The 26,950-nt window shown below is 37.0% G+C and overlaps 2 protein-coding genes across 2 annotated transcripts in view; one reads left to right on the top strand and one right to left on the bottom strand.

Annotated features, from left to right (window-relative positions):
• Positions 1–26,950, top strand: part of LOC145237018 (transcription initiation factor TFIID subunit 1-like) — a 34,772-nt gene that overhangs the window by 6,962 nt on the left and 860 nt on the right. The window contains exons 14-41 of the mRNA XM_080099712.1: positions 222–355; positions 1,025–1,191; positions 1,786–1,966; positions 2,389–2,579; positions 2,902–3,016; positions 3,590–3,731; positions 4,144–4,246; positions 5,092–5,191; positions 5,675–5,755; positions 5,914–5,994; positions 6,060–6,179; positions 7,927–8,102; positions 19,028–19,151; positions 19,669–19,851; positions 20,263–20,385; positions 20,827–21,027; positions 21,325–21,536; positions 21,823–21,934; positions 22,716–22,844; positions 23,012–23,092; positions 23,427–23,588; positions 24,276–24,401; positions 24,617–24,738; positions 25,286–25,514; positions 25,884–25,943; positions 26,012–26,092; positions 26,421–26,562; positions 26,820–26,915. Of these exons, the coding sequence (XP_079955838.1) occupies positions 222–355; positions 1,025–1,191; positions 1,786–1,966; positions 2,389–2,579; positions 2,902–3,016; positions 3,590–3,731; positions 4,144–4,246; positions 5,092–5,191; positions 5,675–5,755; positions 5,914–5,994; positions 6,060–6,179; positions 7,927–8,102; positions 19,028–19,151; positions 19,669–19,851; positions 20,263–20,385; positions 20,827–21,027; positions 21,325–21,536; positions 21,823–21,934; positions 22,716–22,844; positions 23,012–23,092; positions 23,427–23,588; positions 24,276–24,401; positions 24,617–24,738; positions 25,286–25,514; positions 25,884–25,943; positions 26,012–26,092; positions 26,421–26,562; positions 26,820–26,915 (3,774 nt within the window). The remainder of the gene's footprint in view (positions 1–221; positions 356–1,024; positions 1,192–1,785; positions 1,967–2,388; positions 2,580–2,901; positions 3,017–3,589; positions 3,732–4,143; positions 4,247–5,091; positions 5,192–5,674; positions 5,756–5,913; positions 5,995–6,059; positions 6,180–7,926; positions 8,103–19,027; positions 19,152–19,668; positions 19,852–20,262; positions 20,386–20,826; positions 21,028–21,324; positions 21,537–21,822; positions 21,935–22,715; positions 22,845–23,011; positions 23,093–23,426; positions 23,589–24,275; positions 24,402–24,616; positions 24,739–25,285; positions 25,515–25,883; positions 25,944–26,011; positions 26,093–26,420; positions 26,563–26,819; positions 26,916–26,950) is intronic.
• Positions 8,568–10,505, bottom strand: LOC145237021 (uncharacterized). The gene is made up of 2 exons (XM_080099716.1): positions 10,258–10,505; positions 8,568–9,742 (listed from the first exon to the last, which is right to left on the bottom strand). The coding sequence occupies exons 1-2, from the start codon at positions 10,406–10,408 to the stop codon at positions 9,309–9,311; spliced, it is 585 nt and encodes a 194-aa protein (XP_079955842.1). The 5' UTR covers positions 10,409–10,505; the 3' UTR covers positions 8,568–9,308.

Below are 26,950 nucleotides of genomic sequence, written 5' to 3'. Positions count from 1 at the left end.
GACCACTTTATTGTTGAGAAGAAAAAATCACTCAGTTTTAATATATAGCCTACTTATTTTATCCGTGGGGTCAACACAACAACTGTTATCAAGGGGTCACGGTACCAGAAAGTTTGGGAACCGCTCACTCAGATGATAACAGCTGTAAAAGAAACCAACCTGAAATATTTTCGTCATTGTCTTGAGCTATAACATTGCTCATCAGCAAGAATTCTTTTTAGGTAAAGATGCAAATAAAGATGACCCAGACCTGAGCAAGAAAGATGGGTGGAATTTATCCAATGACCACTTCTATGATCCAAAGCAGGCTGCCTCTAGTGGTTTGGCTATTGGTTTAATGAGCAGTGTGTTACAAGTAAGTTTTTATTAACTAGGGCAGTAGTTCTCAAACTGTGCGTCGCGGCGCCCTGGTGCGTCGTTTAAATTTTCCAAGGGCGTCGCAGAATTTTTCCTTTTCGTGGCTATTTGTTGTTGTATCAATAAACACAACTTTAATAATATGTTTCCTCCTTAACTTTTATTTGCTGGTGCGTCGCAAGTCCCAAAAAGCTTTTCCAGAGGCGTCGCAATAAAAATAGTTTAAGAACCACTGAACTAGGGCAAAGGTTTCCAATTTTTTTTGCTTAACTGAATCCTAGACAAGATCAAAAACTCGTGCAGTACCCCACTGGTTAATTCACAAGAGTTTCCAATGAATACTAAATATAATATTTAGGATCTTTTTCATAGAAATGATTGGAATTGTCAAACAATATGCTTTTACAGAAAGTGTTCTGACATATCTGTGTAATACACTTTATTCTGGTTTTAGATAAATCGTACTTCAGCTCAAAATTCTAGCGCATAAAAATCCTCTGTCTGTGTTTATCTTTGCAACACTTATTAGTAAAATTCTTTTCGCTTGCTGAAATAAAAAGCATCATCAGTTTGACAAGTCTTTTAAATGTGTTAAATCTAAATTGTGTTTTGTGCTGAAAATATAAATCTACAAGTTCAATTTATTTATTCTGTTTGTGTTTTTTAGCATTCCAACCCTGCCATGGAGCTTCAACCGATGTTTTTCCCAACTGTCCTCGGTCAAGCCCGCCTCCAGAGCTTTCATCGCCCTCAGTTTCGACGATACCAACATGGAGCAATGGCTAAACCCGGATTTCATCAAGTGCATTGCGTTATGAAACACCTGAGAAAAAAGTAAGAACAAAGACAGTGTAGAAAGGTTGACCCATAACTGTTTCTATAGCCTGTTTTTGGCACGAGCTTACACTTGTTGATTAAGGTAAAGGTGTTGCAATATTAGCTAATGCTACCAGACATATTATATATTAACTAAACAACGTTCTTCTGTTAAATCTATTGTTTAAACTTGAAAGCCTCTGTGCTGATGGCAACACTATGTTTAGTCTATACATGATTTCATTACTTCCACATGTTTCAGACTTAATTACTTGCAAATCTTGTGTTTTCTTCTGGTGGTAATTTTTCAATAGTTAGCAGAAACGGTTCTGTTTTCTTAGTGTTTCGAACATGATTTCTAAAATCAAATAGATAAAAGATGCGCATTACTATTTTGTTACAGCAAAATTTATGGCTTATGTTGTAGGTATATAATCAATAACAATTTTACCCCTTATGTGTAAAAAATTCACCACTTAGTTTCTGCACCCCCCGTTTGCAAAGTGAACTTATATTCCATAACCCTAATAAATTTTTGACAGATTAATGGCTTTTTTGTACTACTTGGCTAAAAAAACTACTGCTTTAACCAAACCTATTATATTTTACCAGAGCAAAGCAGAGAGAACAGGAGCGTGCAGCATCCGGTGGTGGGGAAGTTTTCTTTATGAGGAAACCAGAAGATCTTTCAGCTCTCGATGGACATTTGATTCTGGCTGAATACAGTGAAGAATTTCCTCCGCTTCTGTCACAAGTTGGGATGGCACTAAAAGTGAAAAACTACCACAAAAGGGTAAGAAGTTGTTTATAAAAAACATCTGTTAAAAATTAAACATTGGGCCGTTTAACTAATGCTTAATTGTATGTCTGCTTGGCCATTGTAAACCATTTTTTCTGTGGTTGCATCGGACAGAATCGGTTATGGCTTTTCAGTCTGTTACTCTCAACAAACTGGAGTCAGCTCATACGGCCTCTGTCTTGTCACCAGCTGCACTAATGAGACCTTATAGGTTGAAACAGTGTACACTGTCTGCAGCTTATTTATCATTTATTACTATGCTTTTATATTTTAATTGACGTTTGTTTGTTCGTTCGTTCGTTCACTTTCACAAAAAATCTCTCCCACTTTAATACAAAAGTTTTTCAAACGATTGCATCTAGATTCTTCAAAAACCTTGCACCTGAATATTACACGTGTTATTTTTTTTATCACAGAAACCTGACAAAGACTCAGACTCGACGCGTTACCGCTACGGTGAAACAGTTTATTCACATTCCTCCCCATTCCTTGGTACACTAGCACCCGGTCAGTCCCTCCAAGCATTCGAATGTAACATGTATAGAGCTCCTATATACGAACACAGATCGAAGAGCACGGATTTCTTGATTATTCGAACCAGACATAAGTAAGCATGTGAATTTTCTTGTGAGGCCAACTTGACTTGCTTTGTGTTATTGTCAGGGATTTCATAGTTGCAAGTCGACGCTGGCTTTACATTCGTTCACATTTGTTTCGCAATTTCCTTAACTTTTGGGCTTAGTTTCCAAAAAAAGTTGGGGCCTAAATTTCAGACTTATATACCTTTTGCTGTGGTTGAGGTAATGTATTGTATGAAAAAAATATAGCAACGTTTTTTAGTAAGAGATGTGTAGTTAAGGCAATTGTTTATAAGTTAGTCTGTTTGGAGATATCGTAGTCACATTAGAACAAACATCTTTTTACTACAGTTATTTCATCCGACACGTTCCATCGATTTTCACAGTGGGTCAACTCTGCCCTCTAGTGGAAGTTCCTGGGCCAAATTCTAAAAAGGCGACGAACCATGTCCGTGATTTTCTTCAGGTAAAATTTTTTCTATCAAATTACCAGAATTGTACATAGTGACTAGATTTTTTGTTTTTGACATTTTATTGAGCTATTGATTACATCGGTGCGGACAGTTAACAACGATAAGGTTCTGTAACATGCAATGATTGATTAAACGATTGCGATTGAATATGGTGGATTTTAAAGCCGAGTTATTTGATTTAAAAATAATTATGGCAAATTATTTATGCTGTCTCATTTTCGCTGATTTATGAAGAAAAATAGGGTTTATTCAAATAGAAATTGTTACTTCAATAAAGCATTTTATAACGTATTGCATGTAAATGCATTTTTTCAATTGTAAAACTTCTTAGAAGGCGCTACTTTAGAAACCAACATTAGTTAGATAGTTTCATCAGTGTTCTTTAGACTAAGTGGTTACATTTCATCCTTCACTGTGCTTTTATATTGTTAACTGCCCAATGCGTTTTGTTTGTACATTTTGTGGTTTGAACTCTAACATTTGATGTTTAGTAATTTCAAACTATGCACCGTACTTTTTTACCCAGGTTGTGAGGATCCTGAAATATGTAGTTTTGAATATTTCAGGTTTTCATTTATCGAATGTTTGCCAAAAGTCGCGAGAAACCAAAGAAAATTCGTATGGAAGAAGTACGTAAGGCTTTTCCCAATCATTCGGAGAGCAGCATAAGGAAACGGCTTAAACTGTGCGCGGATTTCCACAGAACAGGTCAGTGGTGATTTGAAATACTTTATGTATGTATTAGAATACACATTGATATTATTGAAAGGAAAACCCTTTAGCTGTTTCCACCAACTGTCAAAACGGGTTTAATTTCTTGCGCCCCCTCATGAAGTAACGCTTTGTACTAAGTGTATGTAACAGCTGCGCCTTAAACCTTAATACGTTTATGATGGCTGGGGTTCAGCTGCCTAGATGTGGTTTCTTCAACGAAAAGGCATAAACCTAACATTAACTATGTTATTTCCAACTTTTCAACGTATCTGGAATGCTCTACAACTCCAGTGCCTTTGACCTATTAAAATTCTTCTTGACAGTTTCTGCAGGATTTTATTTTATGACTAGCATAAATTTTTTTGAGAATGTTAGATACTACTATTTAAACCACCACTTCTGTCAGGTCAAGACAGCAACTGGTGGGTGATCAAAAAAGATTTCAGATTGCCCACAGAGGAAGAAATGAGGGCGATGGTATCACCTGAGCAAAGTTGTGGATTTTACAGGTAAACTATACATACACTAACGCCAAGATGCTCACAAGATTATGGGTTCTAATCCCACCTCGACCAATTGTGTTTAACGAGAAACATAAGCCGCATTACTCCGACCCAGTGGAATATGATAGGTTAAAATAAATTGAAGTTAAAGGCTTCGGAGGATTTTAAACTTTTTTACTCACCCCAACACCCCGGTTCTCAGCTTGTGGAACACCAGAGCTTACAGCAGGGGTGGGCAACCTGCGGCCCGCGGGCCTCATGCGGCCCTTCATTAAAGGTTGTGCGGCCCGCAGAGACGCTTGGATTTCAAAAGTACTGGCAAACGAGTCCAATTATTACATATTTTTGAGCTGATTAATGCGCCTGGTGCTATTTTTCTGCGATCTGGCAAAATGTGGCTAGAATCAAATACGAATTATACTTGTAGTTAAGCATATTTGGTAAGAAACAAAGCGAAATCATTTTGTGTGATGCACAGGTGCGGCCCTCGATCCAATTTTGACATTTATAATTGGCCCTACAGTAACAAAGGTTGCCCACCCCTTGCTTACAGGGTGGAACGCAAGTAGCTTGTTTGCAATATTTAATTCAGCTTAGCTTAACTGAACTGTGCCCTGGTTTTGGACAAAACTCGTGTCTTTAGCCTTTCTATGGAATTGATATAATCTTCTTGCTTTAAGAAATATAATAACCTGGTCAAAACATGCTTAGCTCCTGATCTACCCATTCAAAGAGGGTTCAGGTGGTATGCAGCGATAGAAAAAGTCTCGATCAATATAATGTTGAGAACCACTCTAACACTGTTAACGACTTTATGTACTGAACCAAAGTGAGCTTTATTTTTCTCACAGTATGATTGCGGCTGAGCAGAGATTAAAAGATGCAGGTTACGGTGAAAAAACGATGTTGATTCAACCGGAAGATGATAATGAGGAAGAACACCAGATGAAGGTTTGAGATATTTGTGTTACTTTTAGGTCGCTATTTTTGTAGAGGGTCAAAAAAAACTTGGTTTATATATTTTAAGTCGTAACATAGTGAAAGCCAACATTTTAGTTTAAATCAGTGATTCTAAAATGCGGCTCCCAACTACTTATTTTGCGCTCCCACCAAACCTCAGAAAACAACCAAAGATTTGGCTTTCAAAGTATTAATCTTTAGTGATCTTCTCAAGGTTTCGTTTTTTCCTACGCACTTAAAAAACTGCCATTTGGCCCCGACAATAAAAAAGTTTGAGAACTACTGGTTTAAATTGCGTTCCACACACCTTGAACAACTGTAACAATACAATAATAATACACTTGCCCATGCAAACAACGTTTTGTAATTAAATACTGATAGCTTATAAAAAAAATTAAAGGAACGTTGTTTGCCAGTTTCAGGTGTATGTCGTTTTTTGATTTTGGTTCTAAAATATTGCTTGTCATTTTTCAGGTTGATGAAGAGGTTTTAAACGCCCCCTGGAACACGACTCGAGCTTTCATATCTGCATTGAAAGGAAAATGCCTTCTGCAGGTGAATCAATTGGAGAAGATATTAAAGCTTCGTAAAACAGACACGGACAAGACATTGGCGCTATAGGATAACGTTTATAATATTATATCAAATGCATTTGTTTCAAAACGGCCTATCAGTTTATTAGTTTAATATTTGATGTGATTTTTCCCGCACAGGTAACGGGTCCGGCCGACCCTACAGGTTGTGGTGAGGGTTTTTCTTATGTTAAAGTTCCGATGAAGCCACAACAGCCAAAAGTAAGTGAAATAAACAGTATTTTACAAGGTCTTACGTTCGTTTTTATCTGGATTGTTTTATTCAGACGGAGTCAGCTCCCGCACCCCCGAAGAAGTTGGTAACGGGAACAGACGCTGATCTTCGTCGCTTGTCTCTCTCAAACGCGAAACAACTACTTAAGAAGTTTGGAGTTCCAGACGAAGAGGTGTAACATGTTTTGCAACATTTCTCTCTCTTGATCAAGTGTTTTTTCCATATCTTGTATCCAACCTCCAGATCGACTCACATGAGTATTTTGATGAATGACCTTAGCATCTAGACTTACAAAAAATATGATTTACATACACAGAAAAATAGCAATGGTTTCAAATTAGGGCAAATCAAGGCCATTTCTTCTTGAAATTTTGATTTACTTTTCATAAAACATTTAAACAATATCACAACAATTTGAGAAAACGGTTTGTAACTTTTAACTCATGCCCTAACCAGATGAACTCTCAACTACGGAACACTAGCACATATTCAAGGTTTACACCAGTGGTTCTCAAACTTTTTTATTGTCGGGGCCAAATGGTATTTTTTAAGTGTGTAGAGAGCCGCAAAAAAACGAAACCTTGAGAAAATCGCTAAAGAAGATGACTTTGAAAGCTAAAATAGCAATGTTTGGTGGTTTTCTGAGGTCTGGTGCGAGCCGCAAAATAAGTAGTTGGGAGCCGCATGCGGTCCCGAAAACCGAGTTTGAGAACCACTGGTTTAAACTGTCACATAGCAAAATCACTCATACGCAACTAAATTCACTCACCCATAAATTTAAAATCACTAAACCATACGCGTACAAGGCAAGCAATGGTGCTTGTAGTTCGACTTTCGGCGGGCTCACCACTGAGCCTGTGTAGCTCAGTTGGTAGAGCGCGAGTCCCGGAAAGACTCTAGTCGGGGGCTCGAATCCTACCGCAGACCAGATATGTCTTGCTCTAGCCCAGCGGTGGGGAACCTGTGGCCTTTCATATCAAAATACATTTTAGAATGTTGGTATTACGGACTGCACCATGGCGCTGAAAAATATATAGAAACGTATTTTTCGATCTTTATTCCACATTACTATTTGATTAGTTCTAGGGCAGCGGTTTTCAAAATAGAGCCAAACGGTCCCATAGTGGTTTACATGGCGATTTCCGTAGTACTACCAAGAGCCCAAGATTCTACAATCTTACTTGTGTTGCAAAAGAACAATTGTTTGCGCATAATCGAATGTCTTAAACTTGTCTATGATGTCACACGGTGCTCTTAGATCATTGATATTTGTAAACAAGCGAGTTTCTAGGCTCTACAAGGGATTTGCAAAACGATCATTCTGTACGTCACAAAGTTTGAACACCATTGTCCTTGGCCTGGGAAATAGTCCATGCGGCCTAAACCAGTGGTTCTCAACCGCCGGTCCGCGGACCGGTGCCGGTCCGCGTAAACTTTCCTGCCGGTCCGTTTAACACGTATGAAATCAAACAGACAGCAGCAAACTTCTCAGTAAATTGAATTTTTCATACTTTTTTGAATTGCATATTTTTGTCGTGATTACATTTTGGCTTGATTTAAAAGCCCATCGGTCCGCAAAATTTGTTTTAGAAGTTTACCGGTCCGCAAACTTAAAAGGTTGAGAACCACTGGCCTAAACGACTAGTGCTAAACCGTTTGGTGGCCTTTGTAAACGAAAAGGTTCCCCACCCCCTCTTGCCTATACCTTGCCATATGTAGGAATGCTTGGTGACCGACTGATTCGGTATGACGCCTTCAATGGGCCTGGCGTACTGTGATTTATATATGAGTGTGCCGTGATCGCTGGTCTGCATAGACGCTTCAGGGATGAGGCCAGTATTAAGTGTATGTTCATCTCAGCTTAACTTAAAGGGGTAAACTCAATTAAACTAACAAAACATTTGAAAATTCCTACTTAGATTCGCAAGCTTTCACGGTGGGAAGTGATAGACGTGGTTCGCACGATGTCTACAGAGCAGGCTCGAGCTGGGGAAGGAGGTATGAGCAAGTTTGCTAGGGGAACGAGATTCTCCGTGGCCGAGCACCAGGAAAGATACAAGGAGGAATGCCAGAGAATATTTGACCTTCAAAACAAGTGAGTGAAGAATTTTTGACCTTGAAAAATTTGAGTTCAGGTTTTTTTAACTTTTTTGTCGGTTTTCCCTTTTAGCAAAACGTAAAGAGGTGGTTTGACATTTTTCAATCATCTTTTGTTTCGTGATGTCGTACTGGGTACTTATTAGAGGTAAATGAAATAGAGGTAAATGAAATTCATCTGGTTGTTGTAAGTAACAAAATCAAACTCTTTGCAGTTTTGTTTTTGGTATTTATGGTTCCCCTTCCTTAAGTGGACACAGATTTGTTTTTTTGTGTCAATTTGCCAGGAAATCTTTGCACTGATAATGCTAACCAAATTGACTTTTCTTGGGAGATACACTTTTGGGGGGCTGTTAGAATTTCTCTAAACCTGACTAATAACCATGCTTCTTTACCTAAAAAAACTAAATTTCTCAAACTTTGAATATGTTTCTTTGCAAAATTACATGACAGACAAATTGCGGAAGCTTCAAAATAATATATTCGCGGCAAAAACATATCACACAAATATTCATCCAAGGTAATGAAGTAGGCGGCACGAGAAGTAAACTGAAAAAACAACGAAATTTTAACAAAGTCCACTGGTATTTTACGCGAAGAATTGTCCAACAATAACTTCATGCATAATGCGTTACACTTTTAAACAAATCTTTTTTTACAAATGAAACAGACAGATATTCGGAATCGACACAAAAACACCATGTTTTGTATTCGGATAAATTTTACACAAACATGAAACATTGCACAATGTTTTTGGGGGCCTATTTGTTAGGTTTTGTTACTAATCCTTTGTATTTTTTATCTAGAGTTAATAACGGTAAAACTAACTTGTTTTTGACAAAAAAACAAAAAATAAAGTTACATTTTTGTAGCACCAAGCTGATATCTTTAAGTTATATTCGTAAAAAATACAATTTTGATGTTTAAAACATCAGACCTACACAATGAAAAAGTAATGTTGCAATATTGTAAACTTTGTCAATGTGAAAACTGCATTGTATTCATAACAAACCAAAGTACCCAATGTACCACATTTCACACTAAAGGCATTGCATAAAAAATTCACTAAACAATGTTTCTTAAACTGCCACAAGGAACCCTTTGGTCCATAAAACTAGATTTCATTTCAAGTTCCTAGCAATAAATATCTTATCGCATGGAAGAATATCTTTTCTTGGGAATTGGTCATCCAAATTTTGTGAAGCTACAAGTTTATTAGTAGATCAATGTTTGGTACAAGGACACGTAAAATGAGAACAATAACTACTGCAATTCCAATAGCAGAGCATAGCATAGAGCGACAAATAAACCCAGAAAGTCCGTTTGATTTTAGTCCAGGCGGCCGGTAGCAGGTCAAACAAAGTGCCAGCCATCCTCCTACTACACCTCCAAGTATGAAAAGCAACTGTACGATGGCCTCGGAGACTCTAGGCTGACTGTTGAACGCGTGGTATTTGTCTATGATGAATGTAAGAAAGGCAAATAGATTTGAAAGGAAGATCCATGCTCCGGCAAGTGCAACCATCATCAGTGTGGTTCTGTGTGGGTCCTCACGAGCCACTATGTGCATACACAGCATACTGACTCCCATAACTATCATCCAGAACATAAGAAACACCACTACTTGACTGCAAGCACCTGTAGGTGAAAAAAAGGTTGATGAAAACAAAGGTCTTCCCAAGTTTTAATAAAAACGTTTTTACACAAGGAATTTTGTTCCCAAATCAGATTTTTATGGGTCAACTTGTTTTTTGTTTTCATAAAAACAACATGATTATCACGAAGAAACAAATAATTGCTGAATCTTAACTTTTCAAGAAATAAAAACTTTTCCAAAGAAACTTCTTTAATCTTGAACAATATGCGTTTTCGTGACTACATGATTTTTTTGCTCTTTAACTTTTTGTTGAAATCTACCAAAAAATGTTGTTTTTTCTCCCTAGAAGAAAATTTTCTAAAAGTTTCCAGAAAAATAAAGAAAAATTCGAATGTAACGTTTTCAGAAATTGTCTTGATATAACTAAATTTTTACGATAAACAACAAAACGAACAAATTAACACAGGTCGTCCCTATTTCTTGATAAATACTTACAATTGAACTTTGTACCTTAAACCTTAGACACCAGAACAAACATAAGTAAAATCAGATTTACCAGTTGGTCCAGTTCTTCCTCTTGTAACTCTCAGTTTGTGTAACTCGACTTTTTCTGTTTCTCCATCGCTGGAACCGTTACTTAAATCTGCTTCGTCAAATTCATCTTCGTTCACAAGTCGCATCGACATGTCGTTGCTCTGACGGGGCATTTTGCCTAAGATCTCAAGTCACAAGCCTTAATAATTGCGTGCAGATGTATGTTTTGCTAACCAATCTGAAAAAATAACACGATATAAGTTATATTTTCCGTTCAGGCGTTTCTGCTGAACTGGAAAAGTTCGTTTTGGGGCTACGGTTTTTTAATTAGTAGCCTTAGTGGACTATTTGGTTCCTAAACATCTTCAGTGAACCCAAAAACCAGTTTGTGCACACCCTGGGCTTTGTGAACACGATTAAAAAATTATTCAGCATTTTACAAAAACTCATGCCCACAACACATATTCACAAATACAAAATTGTTTTACTTTGATAGAAGACTTGATAGCAAGCTAAGACGTTGCTTGGCTTGCGAACTTTGAAAAATTATTACGGTTTACACGTGGTTTACGGACTAAAAATATCTTGGGAATTGTTCTTACAGTAGGCTACCTAATGGTGATTTGGATTGTTTCATAGTGCTGGTTGCCAACGAATTTTTGAACTATTTGAAACTGAATGACTGTGCTGCACTGTAAACATTTCTTTTCCAAACAAAGCTTACATTATCACTGTACACGTCGACTAGTAACACCAAAGAAAAAAATCCATCATTACAAACGACATACAACAATTGCTAAGAGCCAACGCAATGAACAACACCTATAGACCTTCAGTTTTATAATCCAACCAAAAACCAACCCAGACTAAATACGTCTCACTATTATTAAACATTTCTGATATCACAGAATAAACATTTTCATAAACCAAAGCCGAATAGAGGTAACGTATTTCCAAAACATCGACCAAAAGCAATAAAGATTTGACACAATTTACAACTCAAATCCCACAACTACCTAAACTTTATAAGTAAGCCTTAAACCGGATCCGTGTGAACCAAGCAAATGGGTCTAGCAGTTTTAAGGCTAACTCACCTACAGTAAACACACAAAAACTCAATATTTGCGCTGTTCAGCCGAGCGAAGTATTAACTAAACGCGTGGTACGTTGTCTCTTTCGAGGCTAAGCGCTACAGAATGTATTGTGAATATTTCGTCCGAATTGCGCGTCCACTGGTGAACAGGATACAATGGTTTGACCTGGTATTGGTGATTCATCTTATACCGCTTTTTCAAAGACCAAAATCTGTGTAAATTTTATGGCTTTCCTTGTATTGTTTGAGCTGTGCTGCTGTTTAAGCTTGGTACCTTGCACTTTGAACTTGGTTTAGCGTCGAATCCATCGCCACATCTGTGCAAAAGTACATCAGTATATTCGGTTAGCCTGGATCTTCGCCCAATTCTGACAAAACTTAAACACCAAGTTCAAACAAAACAGATACAAATGATTTGTAATGTGGTAACGCTTAAACTAATCCACCTCGGTTAAGATTTTCGCATAATTCGGACATTTTTTGGCCCGAACGGGTCCGGATTAACCCTATTGTATTTGTAATGCCCTATACTTTATTGTACATGTTGATCAATGTTTAACTGTTACGCGATCAAGCGAGTTTCGAACTGGCTTTGTGTAACCAACCATGACAGGTTGCAGGTCCACCTGAATTTGCTTAAAAGTTAATTGAAACAGTGTTAAAATAGAATATCGATTTTAAGTTCGATATTCGTTAGTTGCGGCTTAAAAATATTTTCAAACATTTTTTTACCACTTTTAGTGCAAATTTACGCCTAACAACTTTGCTTGGTCATAAAACAGTTTTTTGGACGTTTTATTGTCGACAAATAAACTCACATTTACAGGTAACGGAACCCGCTAACTGCTGCAACACTCAATGTCTGCATTGGGCAATTCAAAAACTGAAATATCTTACACAAAAGTTTAGGCAAAGTTTTGTCTATGTATCTCTTTTTTCACAAGGCCATACACAAAACCGACAAATGATAAGTGTGGTTACGTAGCAACTTAATATCGCAACTGTAAAACCTCCAGAAACTAACAACATTAATTCAAAAACGAGATAGTTTAGCTCAAAGATTTTTTGTCCCCTTCAAAGGTAAACTTTTACCCCGAAGTCCCTTTAATAGACTATTTCCACATACTTAAATTAAAACCTGCATAAATTTCCCCCCATAATATGTTAAGCCTACTCATTTTCCCCTGTAATCATAACCAACCACTGGTCCTTGAAAACTGCTTCGGAATTTGAACTTAGATATAAAACTTTACAGTACACTTACAAATGCTATAGGCTTAACGAATTTGACCTAACATCTGTGCAACACCTTGAAAATGCTCAAGAGGCGATTTTTAAGCTCCGTGCGCCGAGCTGTGATCTTAAACACTCGCTAAAGTTGAGAACGAACATCGAAAGCATCACTTTCCTACGCTTTATTGTTTGTACTGGCAGAGTGTGCCGTTCCACACGAATGCTCCTTACAGCTTTGTGTTAGCTAGGCCCGGTGACTGGCTTTCAATTCATGCCAGGTTTACCGTTATATTAAGCGTGGCGGTATTGAAAACCTTGTATCGGTTTTTGGAAGGGCGTGCTGTACCTAATTTCCTGTTAAATCGATATTTAATTCCTAATTGCGATTCTGTTGAAGGCCTTTACGTAACAAAGCGTTGTTTACTCATTATTTGTCGAAACTACACTAATTGCATAATTTCACATAAAATACTTTTCAGCGCTTAAAATTCAACAAATTTCAAATTTTTGTCTTTGTTATTCCAAATGTTCCTACGGTATTTTCAAACACCCATTTCACTAATAAACTGTAGTATACATGAAATACCATTTGCAATCTTGTAACTTCGTTCCTAGTTCAAAAAGTTAACATATTGTCTCAATAAACAACTAAAACTAAACTGTTACGCTTTGGCACGTTTTCACTGACCGTAAACAATTTTGTGTGTCGCCGTATTTCGCTAAATTTGCGCACCAATTTTCCATTTTTAACTGAACATATTTGATCTTTTTGAACTCGAAATACATCACCACTAAATATCTCAATTTAGTTGTCACGTTGGAAAACACTCAATTTTATCATTAGACAAATCTATACAGTACAGATATTGATTTTTTTTAACTTTTATACACCTTTTAGGCAAAAACAAGCGTCCATCATTCACATGACAATTTCATAACTAGACAACTAAATTACATGAAAAAAATATAGCAGAGCTTCTCTTAAATTTACTTTAAGTTATATAACATCGCACTATGCTGGTAAAAAGGTACAAAAAGTGCGACTAATTTTAAAACTAACTCTTTAAGCACATACCCGCACCGAGAAATGTTTATCTACCAGCAATACCTTCTCTTGACAATACAACCGCTCAAAACCCTAACACACCCTAAATACAAATACAACCCCGTACAGCGCATACGGTTCATACAGTGCCCTATACGCACTGTTGAAATTACATGCCGCGTATACTAATACTTAACTGCGCTTTGCAAATGCAAGCGTGCCGCTGAGCTAATTATATAGATTCCGACTCTAAGATTGATGAAAATTTCAATGTAATTACATACCGATTGTTTCTCGATGCACAACAACGTTATATTGTTTTTACGTTAATTACTGTAATTCAGACTAGACAGTTATTGGACATTGACCGTATTTTGATATCTTATTAAATTCGTCTATTCTTAGACATACATTATCCATTATACACCCTGTGGCGCTGTGTACAATGGTTTGTCTACATAGCGTCAAGGTGTATATATTTTACATTTATCGATTAAATAATTTGTATTTTTTGTAATTTTTACATCAGTCGACGCTAAGCAATCTTACATAAACGTCTACCACATTATTTACACCTAACTTTTGCTCCAAAGTGAATTTAATACATCTTTAATCTTGGTACTCACTACTAATGTACATTTACCCACAACATCCAACTGTCCTTGGGTTAAAAGTGACAGAAACGCCATTTGTGTTTACAACTTTTCTGTTACCACATCTTGTTTATCGAGGGGGCGAAAAACAAGTTACAGTGACGTCACTCCTAAGGCGGTTATTTTGGCACGAAAGGTTTTTTCCAGTACCACGTAGTATGCTAAAGCAACAACAGCACACAGACACAAAAAAGCTTTTTTACTCAAGTTTAGCCGGCAACAATCTTTAAATACCCTCTAAATATGTCTTTAATCTAACTAACATTCTTGGCGTGGTCTTAGACTCAAAACATTCCCTTCAGTTCAAATCGGCTCATTGCCTTAGCTCTTTGGACTTTTACCCCACACAAGGGGCTGACATGGCACGGTTTCGGTCTGACGGGTTCGTAACGCACCGTTACCCACGCAAAAGGCATTCTGTATCACGTTTCTTGATTCCAGTGGCCCACTCTAAACGCGCTAGGCTTGCTATCATCTGCTTTTTGTCTTGGATGTCTGCGAACGCTCGGGTTGCCTGTAATGTGTTGTAAGGCTAAACACTCGTTTTTCAATTCTTTTACGCTTGCTAAGCTTTGGGCTGAAGCACCAGACAGACTGTGAAGAAGATAATGGAAACTTAAAACTTTATGCTACAAAACCAATGTCCTGAAATACCCTTTTAAACAAAACCAATAAAGCATATTTCAATGTATGGTTTTAAAGTTCGGCTTGGAATGCTGCTCAAACGTTTTTTTTTTGCAAACGTCGCATTTTATGTGAAACTTTTGGCAGGTTTTTTAGCTTCCTTATTCTTCTGGCGAAAATGAATGTTGCATATTTTTATGATATGTAAGTAGACAAAGTTTTAGAAACAATTCTAAATCGGTAATTACTCCGAACATTACATGATTTATGGCGTTAATAAATGAACGTTACATTACTTTTATAGAGGTTTTAGTTTTCATGGGAAACTATGCACGGTAGTTGATATTCTTTTCGAAAAAATGCGACACAGTTTGTATCTATATGGCGTTTGTATCTATATGGCGTTTGTCAACACTTCGGCAAGCGCTATTCGAGGACACAAAAATTTTTTTGGAGGAGCTTTTGGCTTGTAATTTTTCTCCTTGAGTTGATTTCTGGCTCAAATGTGCAGAAAAAGTTTTGGCCGTAACAAGAACATTTCTTTGCTCGTTAAACCATTAACGCGTTTTTGCTGCCAAACCGGGAGACACATTTCAGTGCACGATTATGTTAACCCTGTACTCCATGTTGCCAGTGACTTCACAGGTATACACGTTTCGTAAAATAGTTTTAAACACTTCCAGGCCCGTTGTTGCATGGTAAACTTTTGCGTGTCAAGTTTCTGGTAGAGCTACTAACACGATACGTTTCTCCTGATCCAAAAGTGCTTAATTTTTGATAGGTGTCGTAAAGAGCTGAATTATTTATTTAGCGGATATAAATGGGTTGGGTTGGGTTGGGAAATATTTACATAAAATTTTTACATTAGTAACTAATTTTTTGGGTTAGTTTTATTGAATTTTAAGTGCTAATACCTTACCCCAACCCTAATAGCCCCAACCGTTAGCATTTTTTGAGATATACCGTTTTGAAAATTAAGCACTTTTGGATCAGGCGTAACGTATCGTGTTAGTAGCTCTACCCAAGTTTCTAGTCAATTCAAAACTAAAAACTCGTAACTGTTATTTTTACACCCCTAATGCAGGGCTTTTTGAATAAACCCGTACTATTCCTTGCTTAATACGTGGTTTAATACAGTGATTCAAAACTTTTTTTCAGCATTTCTTTTGAAATCACCCACCAGTTCTCGAACCCTGATTTATTTCCTGTCAGGAAGTTATTAGTGCCTTACCAAACATTAATTTTTTTTGCGCTCATAGAAAAAAATATTTCACACCCCCAGTTTCACAAACATAATTCCTACACAGTGGAAAGCGTATGCCACATCCCAAAGTAAAACCATACAACGCTAGCTAAGTTTCGACCTCATAACGTTGTTCGTCACGTTACAGCTTATGTTTTTGAAAATGACTGTTACTGAGCCAAGCATGGGCTATCTTATGCTGAAACACGTTGGTTCGATTTTCTTGCTCCACAACCCAGGCTAGATATTGTATTTCCATCATCACGTCTGTGTGTTGAGACACTTGACTCGTCTGTAACCGTATTTACCGAGTATTATTCGAATCTAATGATGTTAGCCGGACCGTCTGTCTATCTGCCTGTGTGGGATATATTGACGAGGCGCCTGTTTTGCTGTTAAATTGTGTCCTGCCTTCAGTAAATGCTCGAAGTCTATAAAAAATTCTTGGTGTTTGGTTCTTAATTTTGACTCATTTTCACAAATATTTCTGCTAAAATTTTGACTCATTTTCACAAATATCTCTGCTACAATTTTGTCTCATTTTCACAGATGTTTCTGCTAATATTGTAATTAATCACTGGTATATAATTACATTACTACATTAAGTAACCAAAATATTTCGTGAAAATGGGTACACAAGAATATCTCTTTGCAATACAGAATCGTGCACGAGTAAAGTTAGGCAACATCCCGAAGCTTTCAATCAAATGGTTTGAAACCTGTCAGGAAGTAAGGACAGTAGGGACCTGAAAGCTATAGGTTAACTAAAAGACAAAACAACGAAGGCAAAACTTTTAAATTGAGCAATAGAACGCCAAGTGCAAACTTTTAACGGCTTTGTTACAGTATCCACCGAAAGTCTGTAATTGCAACTCCTGTGTTTTGTCAAACACTGTGTTGTTTTGTTTAACGCGTACATATCACCCAAAATACCTCTGCACACTTAACTAAACTTTAAATTACCCTAAGAATAAATGAATTATAATGTCATGCTTTCAACACCACCCTAAAAAGACCAAAACAGCATTTCCATAAACCCCTTTGCGTTTTTAACTATTGTCCTTCCCGTTGATTATCATAGAACGCAAACCTAATGCATAACATACACTGCTTTGTATTGCTAAAGCGCGTTACTACTATGTCAGTGCACAGTTACTCATTCGTTTTTGATTCTTCGCACCTCTCCACAATGTTTCAACGCTTCATGTGCAAGAATATAGGTTTCTTTGCTACATCGACCATGCATGCTTACAAATTTCTCGATTCCAACATTAACCCACAAAGCATGCGCTTGGTTGAGTATTTTAGATTTAGCTGCACCAAAATGATTTCTCTCAAATTGTTTTACGGCTATCTACATTGCCCACACCTTCATTCAAAACCAAGCAGTAATCAAACTTATTCTGACAGTAACACATTTCAATGTATAACAAGCTGATTTACCAGCATAACACTGTTAAGGTCTTTTCACTAGTTAGCTACTTCGCCTTATGAAATGACCTTTGGAAGGCCTTTGTAGTCAACAGCATATGCAAATAAAGCCGAGTATTAAGATATGTGCAAAGTGCAATAATATATCAAGTCTTTAATACGGTTTTTTTGTAGTAATTTTACAGTAACCAAACTTTTTACAGTAACTTTGTGCCTTCACCTAACTTTGTTATTATATAACATTTGACTGGCCCATTTTATACAAAATAACCTGAACCAAATATTATTCTTAACTAAACATGACTGGTTTATAACCCTAAGTTTATGAACCAGCACTTTACAAAGTATAAACAAATTGTTTTGCTTAATACATAAACGCTGTTTGCCTGTCTATCTCACTGAAGTACAATACGAGGCAGCACAGCACTGCCAGAACCAGCAGGTCGTTGGTTTAATATTAGGAAACTGCGATTGTCTGTGATATCCGTTCGTCCCGCTGCATTCTAACCACAGATAGCACACACACACCAAAACGCCAACATCCTAAATCCCCTATTCGCCGTGACAAATAGCCATTATCCTTGCTACATTGTCAGGCTACCACTGTGTATGACGTCATAGTAGGGATTGTGTTGCACAATCGCTTTTCCAGAATGTCGTAATTGTGGTTTACCTTTGTTGCGTATCTTATTGCTGTTTATATGTAATCGGTGCGAATGTGGCGGTTATTTAGCTTGTTTAATAAATTTTATCACTTGAAATAAATAAATTTAACAAAACAAAGCTTTGTTTTTGTTTCTGAGGCAAAATGTCAAACAATTGCTGTTGAAGCTCTTTAAAACCTATTAATCGTGCCTACAGGATAGGGGTAATTAATTTGGTAGGACGTCTCTTAAATAAGGCTATGATTTACGACAGACTGCATTTTTTACTCGTTATGCTCGACTACAAAAACCTGCCACAATAATTCTTTATTTAAAGTTACAAACGATAGTAAATAAACGTTTTGCATTTCTCTTTTGGTTTCAAACCATCTGTTACACACAATTGCTGTTTTGGGCCATAATATGCTAACATTAGATTAATAATTATAATATAGGTCGTTTGAAATATTTTTGGCTCTCGCCTATATTTCGTGCTGTGACCTATACCGTAAAAACAGTTTAAGTTGGCCAGTGGGTTTTCCATATGGTGGTTACAAGCGAATATTTTCTTTAAAAACTCTTGGGAGGCTGCAACTAAAAACGGTTTTGCAATTAAATAAGTTACTACAAACAACTTACATCTGTCAACGTTCTACGTCGTGTGTTAAATATAGTTCTTTTAACACTAAAAGTTGCTTTGTTTGTTGCATAATTATTTCTTTTCTCGAAAACAGTAAGCATCACACCCGGCTCAAAGTTGGATTTATATGTAATAACCATCTAACATCAGTTGTTTAATTTTATCTCTGTTTTTGTTGTGTTTTAGGGTTTTATCCTCGCACGATATTTTATCCACGGACGAAGACAGCAGCTCAGCAGATGATTCTGATTTCGAGGAAATGGGAAAAAATATCGAGAATCTCCTCAGCAACAAGAAATCAACGATGCAGGTGAACAAATGGAAAAGTTGTAGAAATATGTTTTGAAATTTAAACCACCCAGGTTAAGTGGAAAGATTTTTTTTTAAATCAAGCTACTTTGGGGTTTAATTCCTAACGTGTAAAACTAAGTAAGCTGCAGACAGTGCACACTGTTTTGACCTATAAATTGTCATTAGTGCAGCTAGGGACAAAACACAGGCCGTACCAGTTAGTACAGCCATCTAACGGCAGTCCGTTTGAACATAATTAAAATACCTAGTTTACACGCAAAGAAATAAAATGTTCTAAATTTGGGTCAAAAGTATACTGTACTAAATCTACACTGAATCAAAAAAATTCTAAATCTACTTATAGCACTCAAAAAATACTCGAAATAAAACATAATAAATCACTAAAGTACGTAAACATTCATTTATTTTTGAGTGGCTATAAAGCTTCATGCGTGTCAAGTACTTAATATATCTTAAAAGTTTATGTCCATTTGCACCAAAAACGTCTTGGCTACCATGGTAACCATTTGATGCAGATGTCCCTGGAAAAGGAAGAGCAAGAGCGGAAAGAGCTCCTCAAGATGGTGCGAGAAGATCGGAGTTCGGAGTCGCTCTCCAGAAGCAGCAGTTCGGTCGGGATTGGAAGATCTTCCTCATCGATGTCGTTGAAGAAAGATAGAGAGGATGACACCGCCTCCATATCGAGTCTGTCTTCACTGGTAACTTATTTGTGTGTTTTTGTTACCGTTTTCAACTTTTTTCTTCCTCGGTGAACTACAAAAGGCAAAATTTAATGGGAATTTTAAAGGCAAATTTGAAGTTTTTTAGCATTTGTATTTCTATATGAGCACCCCCTACATGATGCCAAATTTATCCCCAAAAAGAGAAACTGTTCTTAAAGTTTGTGTAAAAAAAACTTGAATTTGTTAAAATTTTGCTTTGTTTGTTTGTATATTTAATAAAAAAACGCGTCCTACATTATAAAAAAAAGTCCTACATTATAAAGCATATATGCGTATACTGGTTTGCAAATTTTCGGGTTAGTTGTAATTAGTTAACAATTTTGCCATGCAGTTCATTTCTTGTACAACAATAACATATCCTCCAACTTTAGCGATCTTATTCCACAGGTCGGCCGATGTTTGAAAATCCACCGCAAGTTTCAAAGTGACGACGGAACTGAATATATGAGAGTGGAAACTGTAAGGAAACCGGAAGTGATTGATGCTTACGTGAGGATTCGATCTTCCAAGGTAAAGTTGGATTCGATAACTCGACACAACCAGTTTTCCACAACCTGGCGTCTTCAAATGCTTTCGAAATCGTAATTGATCAATAAACTTTTTGCGAAATGAGCAGATTTGAACATTTAATACGTCATCCGTTGTCTGGATAGGCTTGGTTAGATGACGTCATCTGTTGGCATGCTTATAGCTTTTGTTGATGACGTCATAATTTCCTCTTAGGAACTTTACTGATGACATCATAGTTGGCATGTATGTCATTTTCCGTAATTACGTCACTAATCTAATCGACACACACATCAATTTTATTAATGACGTCATTAGTATACATACAGGTCACTTTATAGATGACGTCATAAATGGAAGTGCCGGATATTTTGTTGATGACGTCATGGCTTTTGTTTCCCTTTTCCACACGAAATTTTTCAATAAATATCTCGAACTTTTCAGAACGAGGATTTTATCAAGAAGTTTATGATGATGGACGAACAGCATCGGGAGGAGATGAGAAGAGAAAAGAGGAGGATCCAGGAGCAGTTGAGGAGGATCAAGAGGAATCAGGAGAAAGACAAGATCAACCAGGATCGAGAGAGGAAGAAGGAAAAAGATCGGAAGGGTAAAGATGTGAAAGTCGACAACCTTAAGGGATCGGTGAGTGTGTGGGAGAAAGTGTTAACCATTAACTGGTGACCAGGCATTAACCTATGGACTTATGTAGCGAAAAGCTTGTGCAGCTCCTTCTGCATTAGAGTGATTATTTACAAAAATGCACCTTTTAATGACTTCTGTAAGTAATAAAGTAATCTACAGACACTGCGCACTTTTTTCGTCCTAATAGATCTTATTCAAAATCAGATCAAAACAGTGTACAATTTCTGTAAATTACTTATCCTTTATTCCTTAATTAAAAAAATCAATATCAATATCTTTAATACATCTTTTTCGCAGCAAATGAAATGTGGGGCATGTGGTCAACTCGGTCATATGAGGACAAACCGCTACTGTCCGATGTACAATAGATCCGCAGCATCACAAGATCGTCCAGTGGCTCTCACGGAAGAGCAGGAGGAAGACATGGAGAGGAAGATGATCACAGACTCCCAGGATCTCATCAAGGTGGAAGGAACCAAGATCACCTTGTCAAAAGATCTGATTAAGAAGTAAGATCTGTTGATCATTGTATGACAAATCGTGTAAATTTAGATAAGCGTAACGTATGCTGGATACGATTGACATGGACCTCAAGATAGTTAAGCGCCATTGTTTCCACACTTTGTTCTTCCTAATGCCATTCTGTCAAAAATTTTCAATTTCTTTTATTACCAAAAATGTCTTTGCACCAGAGTTTTTTTTTAGTTAAAATATGCCCAGTTTTACGCACTTAATGTATTAGTATATGGTTTTAACTTTTTTGTAGTGGTTACAATGTTCTTTGTTACGTCATAGCGCTGAAGTTGTGAGACGAAAATCCCTGGTCCTGAAGTTTCAGAAACCGGATACTCCCTCCTCTCCATCAGCTGCCAATCTCGCTTCTCTCAGGAAGAAACGGAAATACCAGGTACAGCGTTGTAATGTGTATTGTGGGAATTGATCTACGATTTAATCTAAGGATTTAAAAGGCCCTTTCCCTAGCTTTTTTGCATAAATAACTGGTGCAATTGGTTGTTTTTTAGCATTGAACTGCATTGCATTGAAACCGCAAAACTATGTTTTCTCAACAAAGCGGGAAAATCCAACGCACGCTGAGCCGTCGCATGTGCGTGTGCGCTCATGAAACTGTCTCGCATTGGTATGTGCGTGCACGAGCGCATGCACCCGTATTCGATAGCACATTTCCACTACAATTCGCGTCTATAACGCGCACCCTTAATTTTTTATTGAAAATTAGTATAAATTTTTGCGCGTTATACTCGAATAAATACGTTATATTCGCCCAATAAGCCGACCGGAAAATACGGTACTTGCAATAGCCGAAAACTTTCAATTTTGTTCCGACTTGGTGGCGATTTGCACTGATGTCCAGCGGATAGGTCGCACCTATATTTTTTTTTAAATATAAGGAAAAAAGTTGCGACCTATCCGCGAGTATATACGGTAGTTACTTCATTCAGTTTAGTCTCAGATTTTTTTTGGTGGATTTAGAGACTTCAATGAAACCCAGGTTAAGATCAAATGTTGTAAGCATTTCAACGTTGTTTTTATCAATCTAAGACTCTCCAATTCAAAATTTAATGTATGTAGTTTTTTTCCAGCTTAGGCAGCCATGTGAATCATTTCAGTTCTTGTGCAAGATTTATACTTTTTTCTTGTAAGTCACAATGCACATTGTTTTCCACAAGGGCTCTGTGACGCATTGTGATTACTTGACACGAATCGCGAAGAAGAAAGAAAGAAGACGAGCTGATCCTAAGGTCACTCTGTCTACCTTAATGGAAAATATTCTCAATGGGATCAGGGACTTACCCGAGGTAAAGTACCTTGCAGTACAACGAAGTTTTTTAGTAAGTAGCAAAACTGAATGGCACAACGTAGATTTTGAACTCGCTACTTTATTAAGGCTTTTTGTTTTTTTATAAAAGCAAAATCGTTGTAAAAAGATTAGACAAATAATAAAGATATATTGCTATTTATTTAGACTCTACCGTTTCAATGTCCGGTCAACCCTAGGTTGGTGAAGGATTATTACAAGATCATTGAGAAGCCAATGGACCTTCAGGTGACTTAGCGATGTTTAGCGCTACTGATATTTAATGGTTTGTTCTACTAACCATTAGACAAGTAATTTTCACCAAATGAAAGCGTTATAATTCGATATCAAAGTATTTTGGTTAGGCTGTCTTTTTTAACTTTAGCAAGTGTTTTTTTTTCCGTAAATAATTTTTCTTGATAGTATCTCCAGATTTAAATCGATAAAAATAACTTTAGTGCAATTTTTTGTTTTTTAATTTGCTGTAAATCGGACTTGGGCGGCAATTAATCAAATCAGATAATAAACATCCTTTTTACCCGTTGTGTGTTGTAAACGTCATTTTTTGTTTATGACGTCACAGACGATGCGCGAAAACATTCGGAAACACACCTACTTGTCACGTGCCGACTTTCGCGAGCACATCGATTTGATTGTCCAAAATTCTCGAATCTACAACGGTGTCGACAACAATTTGACGAGGACCGCTCAGCAGATGTTGGATTATACCGACAAAAAATTTAAAGTAAGTCTTTAGTTTGTGGTAAAAAAATGTTCTTGATATCTTATCAGATGCGTTCAATTTAAATTTGTTGTTTCATCTTGATGACAATTTTTTATTTTATAAGTTTGGATAGCTTTGCAAACAAACTTATGAAATCTCACTACTGAAACTTAGTTGTATGAAGTAGTTTTTGCTTTTTTTGCAAAATATATTTTATAAATTCGGATAAAGTTTATTAAATATTTGAAGTTATTCTGAACTAATGTGCTCAATAAACATATTTTAATGTGTCTGGACACAATCACAAGCTCTCTAAATACACTGAGGGCAACATTAGATGTGCATGCTGTGGCCACACATGAAATTATGCTTAACATCGATCTACATGTCTCTGAGAAACACACAAGATCCCTGAGTACACCAAGGGCCACTGTGAGCAACATTAGGTGTCCACGCTGTGGCCACACACCAGTTTATGCGCAGCATAGACTTTCATTTGTCTGGGCATACACACAAGCTCCCTGAGTACACGGAGAACCACTGTGATCAACATTAGATGAGCACCTTGTTGCCACACACCAGTTTATGTGCAGCATAAATTCCATGTGTCTGACACACACAAGCTTCCTAAATACACTGAGGAACCTTTTTACCATTCACTTGCTTAAGGCGTCGTATCTTCAGCTAAACTTCACTACTATACTTCAGGTTATGGAAGATAAACTGATGCGACTTGAAAAGGCAATAAACCCGTTGCTGGATGACGATGATCAAGTTGCTTTTAGCTTTATCCTTGATAACGTTCTCACACAGAAGATGATGGTGGTGCTTGATGTAAGCATGACGTCATGGTTTTATTAGTTTATGACGTCACCAAAGTTTGTGTGTTTTTTCAATTCATAAACAACTGAATTTTTCAAATTTTATTTAATGAAGTATTATTTTAAAATTGTTTTATGGTTATAACAAAACATAAAACGTCATATTGTTACGTCACAGACTGTCTTGTTTGTCACATCCGTTTTTTACCCTTTTGTTTTGTGTTTTAGTCGTGGCCGTTCCATAATCCAGTGAACAAGAAATTCGTTCCCGATTATTACACAGTTGTTCAACGACCCATGGATCTTGGTACGATCAGGAAAAATGTTCAGAAACATCTTTACCAAAACAGGTATGTAAGGTGCAAAGCTAAAATCTGACACCCTAAAACCCCTCATTGCCAAATAGTGTTTACTTTTAGTACAAATTTATAATCTCAATGGTTTCTGTAAGGCGAAACGATTCGATTAATTTGAACATGTCTTAATGTGTTTCTCGTGATTAAGACATAATATTTAGGTACACAATAAGACATAGTTGTGCTGCACCACAGAACACAACACTGAATCTGTGGACCTTAGCCTTTTTCCGCTCGTATCTCTTGACCTTCTAAAATTTGATCGTATTCCTTGTCTACAATGACTGACAGAAATAAATGAAATGGTAGCAATTGACACAAATCTGAATTTGTTTCATATAAATATGTTCATATGTAATACAGCAAAGTCTTTAAAAAAATAAGCAGATAGGCAGCAATGAATCGTTATTTTTGCCTTGTCAACAACTTTTACACAAATAGACTAAAACCGGATATATTTTGACATCGTATCTCGTGCCCCCTGCTTAAATGCTTCGTATCCCTGAACCTTGTTCTAACTGTACAATTCGCTTGTTTACAGAGGACAATTCATGGAACATGTTGAGTTGATTCTGACCAACAGTTCCCGTTTCAATGGAGCTGATTCAACTTTCACTGAAACCGCTCGAAAAATCGTTTCAATTTGTCGCAATGCACTGGATGAAAATGACGAACATCTCACACAGCTCGAGAACGACATCGCTGCCGCTAAGAAAGCCGCCGAGGCAGAAGTCGCGGATATCGATGACGTCACTCTTCCGTCATCGAGGGTAGGATGACGTCATATAAATTGTCATACAACTTGAGATAACTTTTTTCCCTAGACCCATGGTATTTCGTGTTGAATGCGAAAAAAAAATCATTTCAACGTCATAGTTATACGTCACTTCAAACTAATTGTCACCTAACTTGCAATGACGTCATTGACCATATACGTCACTTCAATTGATCCATATGTGTCACTTCAAAGATAAACGTCACCTAACTTGTAATGACGTCATTGACTCTTATACGTTACTTTAGAATAATCGTCACCTAACTTGTAATGACGTCATTGACTCTTATACGCCACTTTAAAATAATCGTCACCTAAAGTCATACGAGACGAATCTTAAGTAATGTTACGTAACAATCGACAGGGTTTGGAAGACGATCTGATGGATGATGATAGCAACATGTCGTATGCCGATGATAAAATGGTGAGTGACCTGTGACTATCTTGTGTAGTTTGCCTGTGTGACGTATACAATATGTCTTGTTACGTCAGGTCGGAGACTCTGACGTGGATGTTGAGACGATGAACGAAGACACGAGGGATGGAACGAATGTCGATGATCAACTGGACATGGTGGGTGACAAGTAAAAGCAAAACCTTAACTAGTCTTGCAAACCAACTTTGGAAATTGACTAAAATTTTTTTCGTCCTTGGTTACATTCTAAATATTTGCGTAACACTTGTATTCGGTTTAATGCCTTCGATAGTCCTGGCTTACTATGGTTTGTACATAAGTGTATTATGATTGCTGGTGTGCTTCAACGCTTCAGTGCTGATCCCAGTATAACTGTATGTTCATCTTAACGTATGACGTAACAGTTTTGTGACGTCACTAATTCGAAGTTGCGACCATTTAACAACTTTCAATGAGGTCTTCAAAACTACATGGGCTTGTTTGTAGGCGTTCCGTGGTGTGACTTCATCGACCGATGACGCAGTCCACCCGAGCAAGAGTCGGTTGTTGGAGGATTTGTTGATGTCGGATGGAGAGATGAGTGGGACTGAGGAAAGCGAAGACGAGGGAGACAATCCTTTCGCACATCGTAAGTTGAAACGAGCTTATTCGAATAGAAAAAATAAATAGGTTTGATAAGTTGATAAAATTTAAATAGGATAAAAAACACTATGCAAGTATTTTGCTGTTATTTTTATTTTTTGCACACCGTAAGTGAAAACGTCCTTATTTAAATAGAAAAAAATAAATAAGTTAGGTAATTAATAAAATTGAAATAAAAAAAAATTAGATTTTTTTCTTGTTGTTATTTTTATTTTATTGCTTACAATTTTTCTGGTGACGTAGGTTCAGACAGTGACGTCACCGATGACGCACGTGACGACAGTTTACAAGCTCCGCCCGCAAGTTCGCTGCTACTGGCTGCTGTAAACAACGAAGGGGGTAATGTATTGATGTGAAACGTTTTATGTTTATTT

The sequence above is a fragment of the Phallusia mammillata genome, chromosome 7 (assembly GCF_965637545.1).
Source record: "Phallusia mammillata chromosome 7, kaPhaMamm4.hap1.1, whole genome shotgun sequence".
Classification (NCBI taxonomy): Eukaryota; Metazoa; Chordata; class Ascidiacea; order Phlebobranchia; family Ascidiidae; genus Phallusia; species Phallusia mammillata.
This window is presented reverse-complemented; position numbering and strand designations above follow the sequence as displayed.

Coding starts and splice junctions, on each gene's coding strand:
- LOC145237021 (XM_080099716.1), bottom strand. CDS start 10,408: ATGCCCCGTCAGAGCAACGACATGTCGATGCGACTTGTGAACGAAGAT. Junction 9,743..10,257: donor AGGAAGAACTGGACCAACTG/GTAAATCTGATT, acceptor TTTCACCTACAG/GTGCTTGCAGTCAAGTAGTG.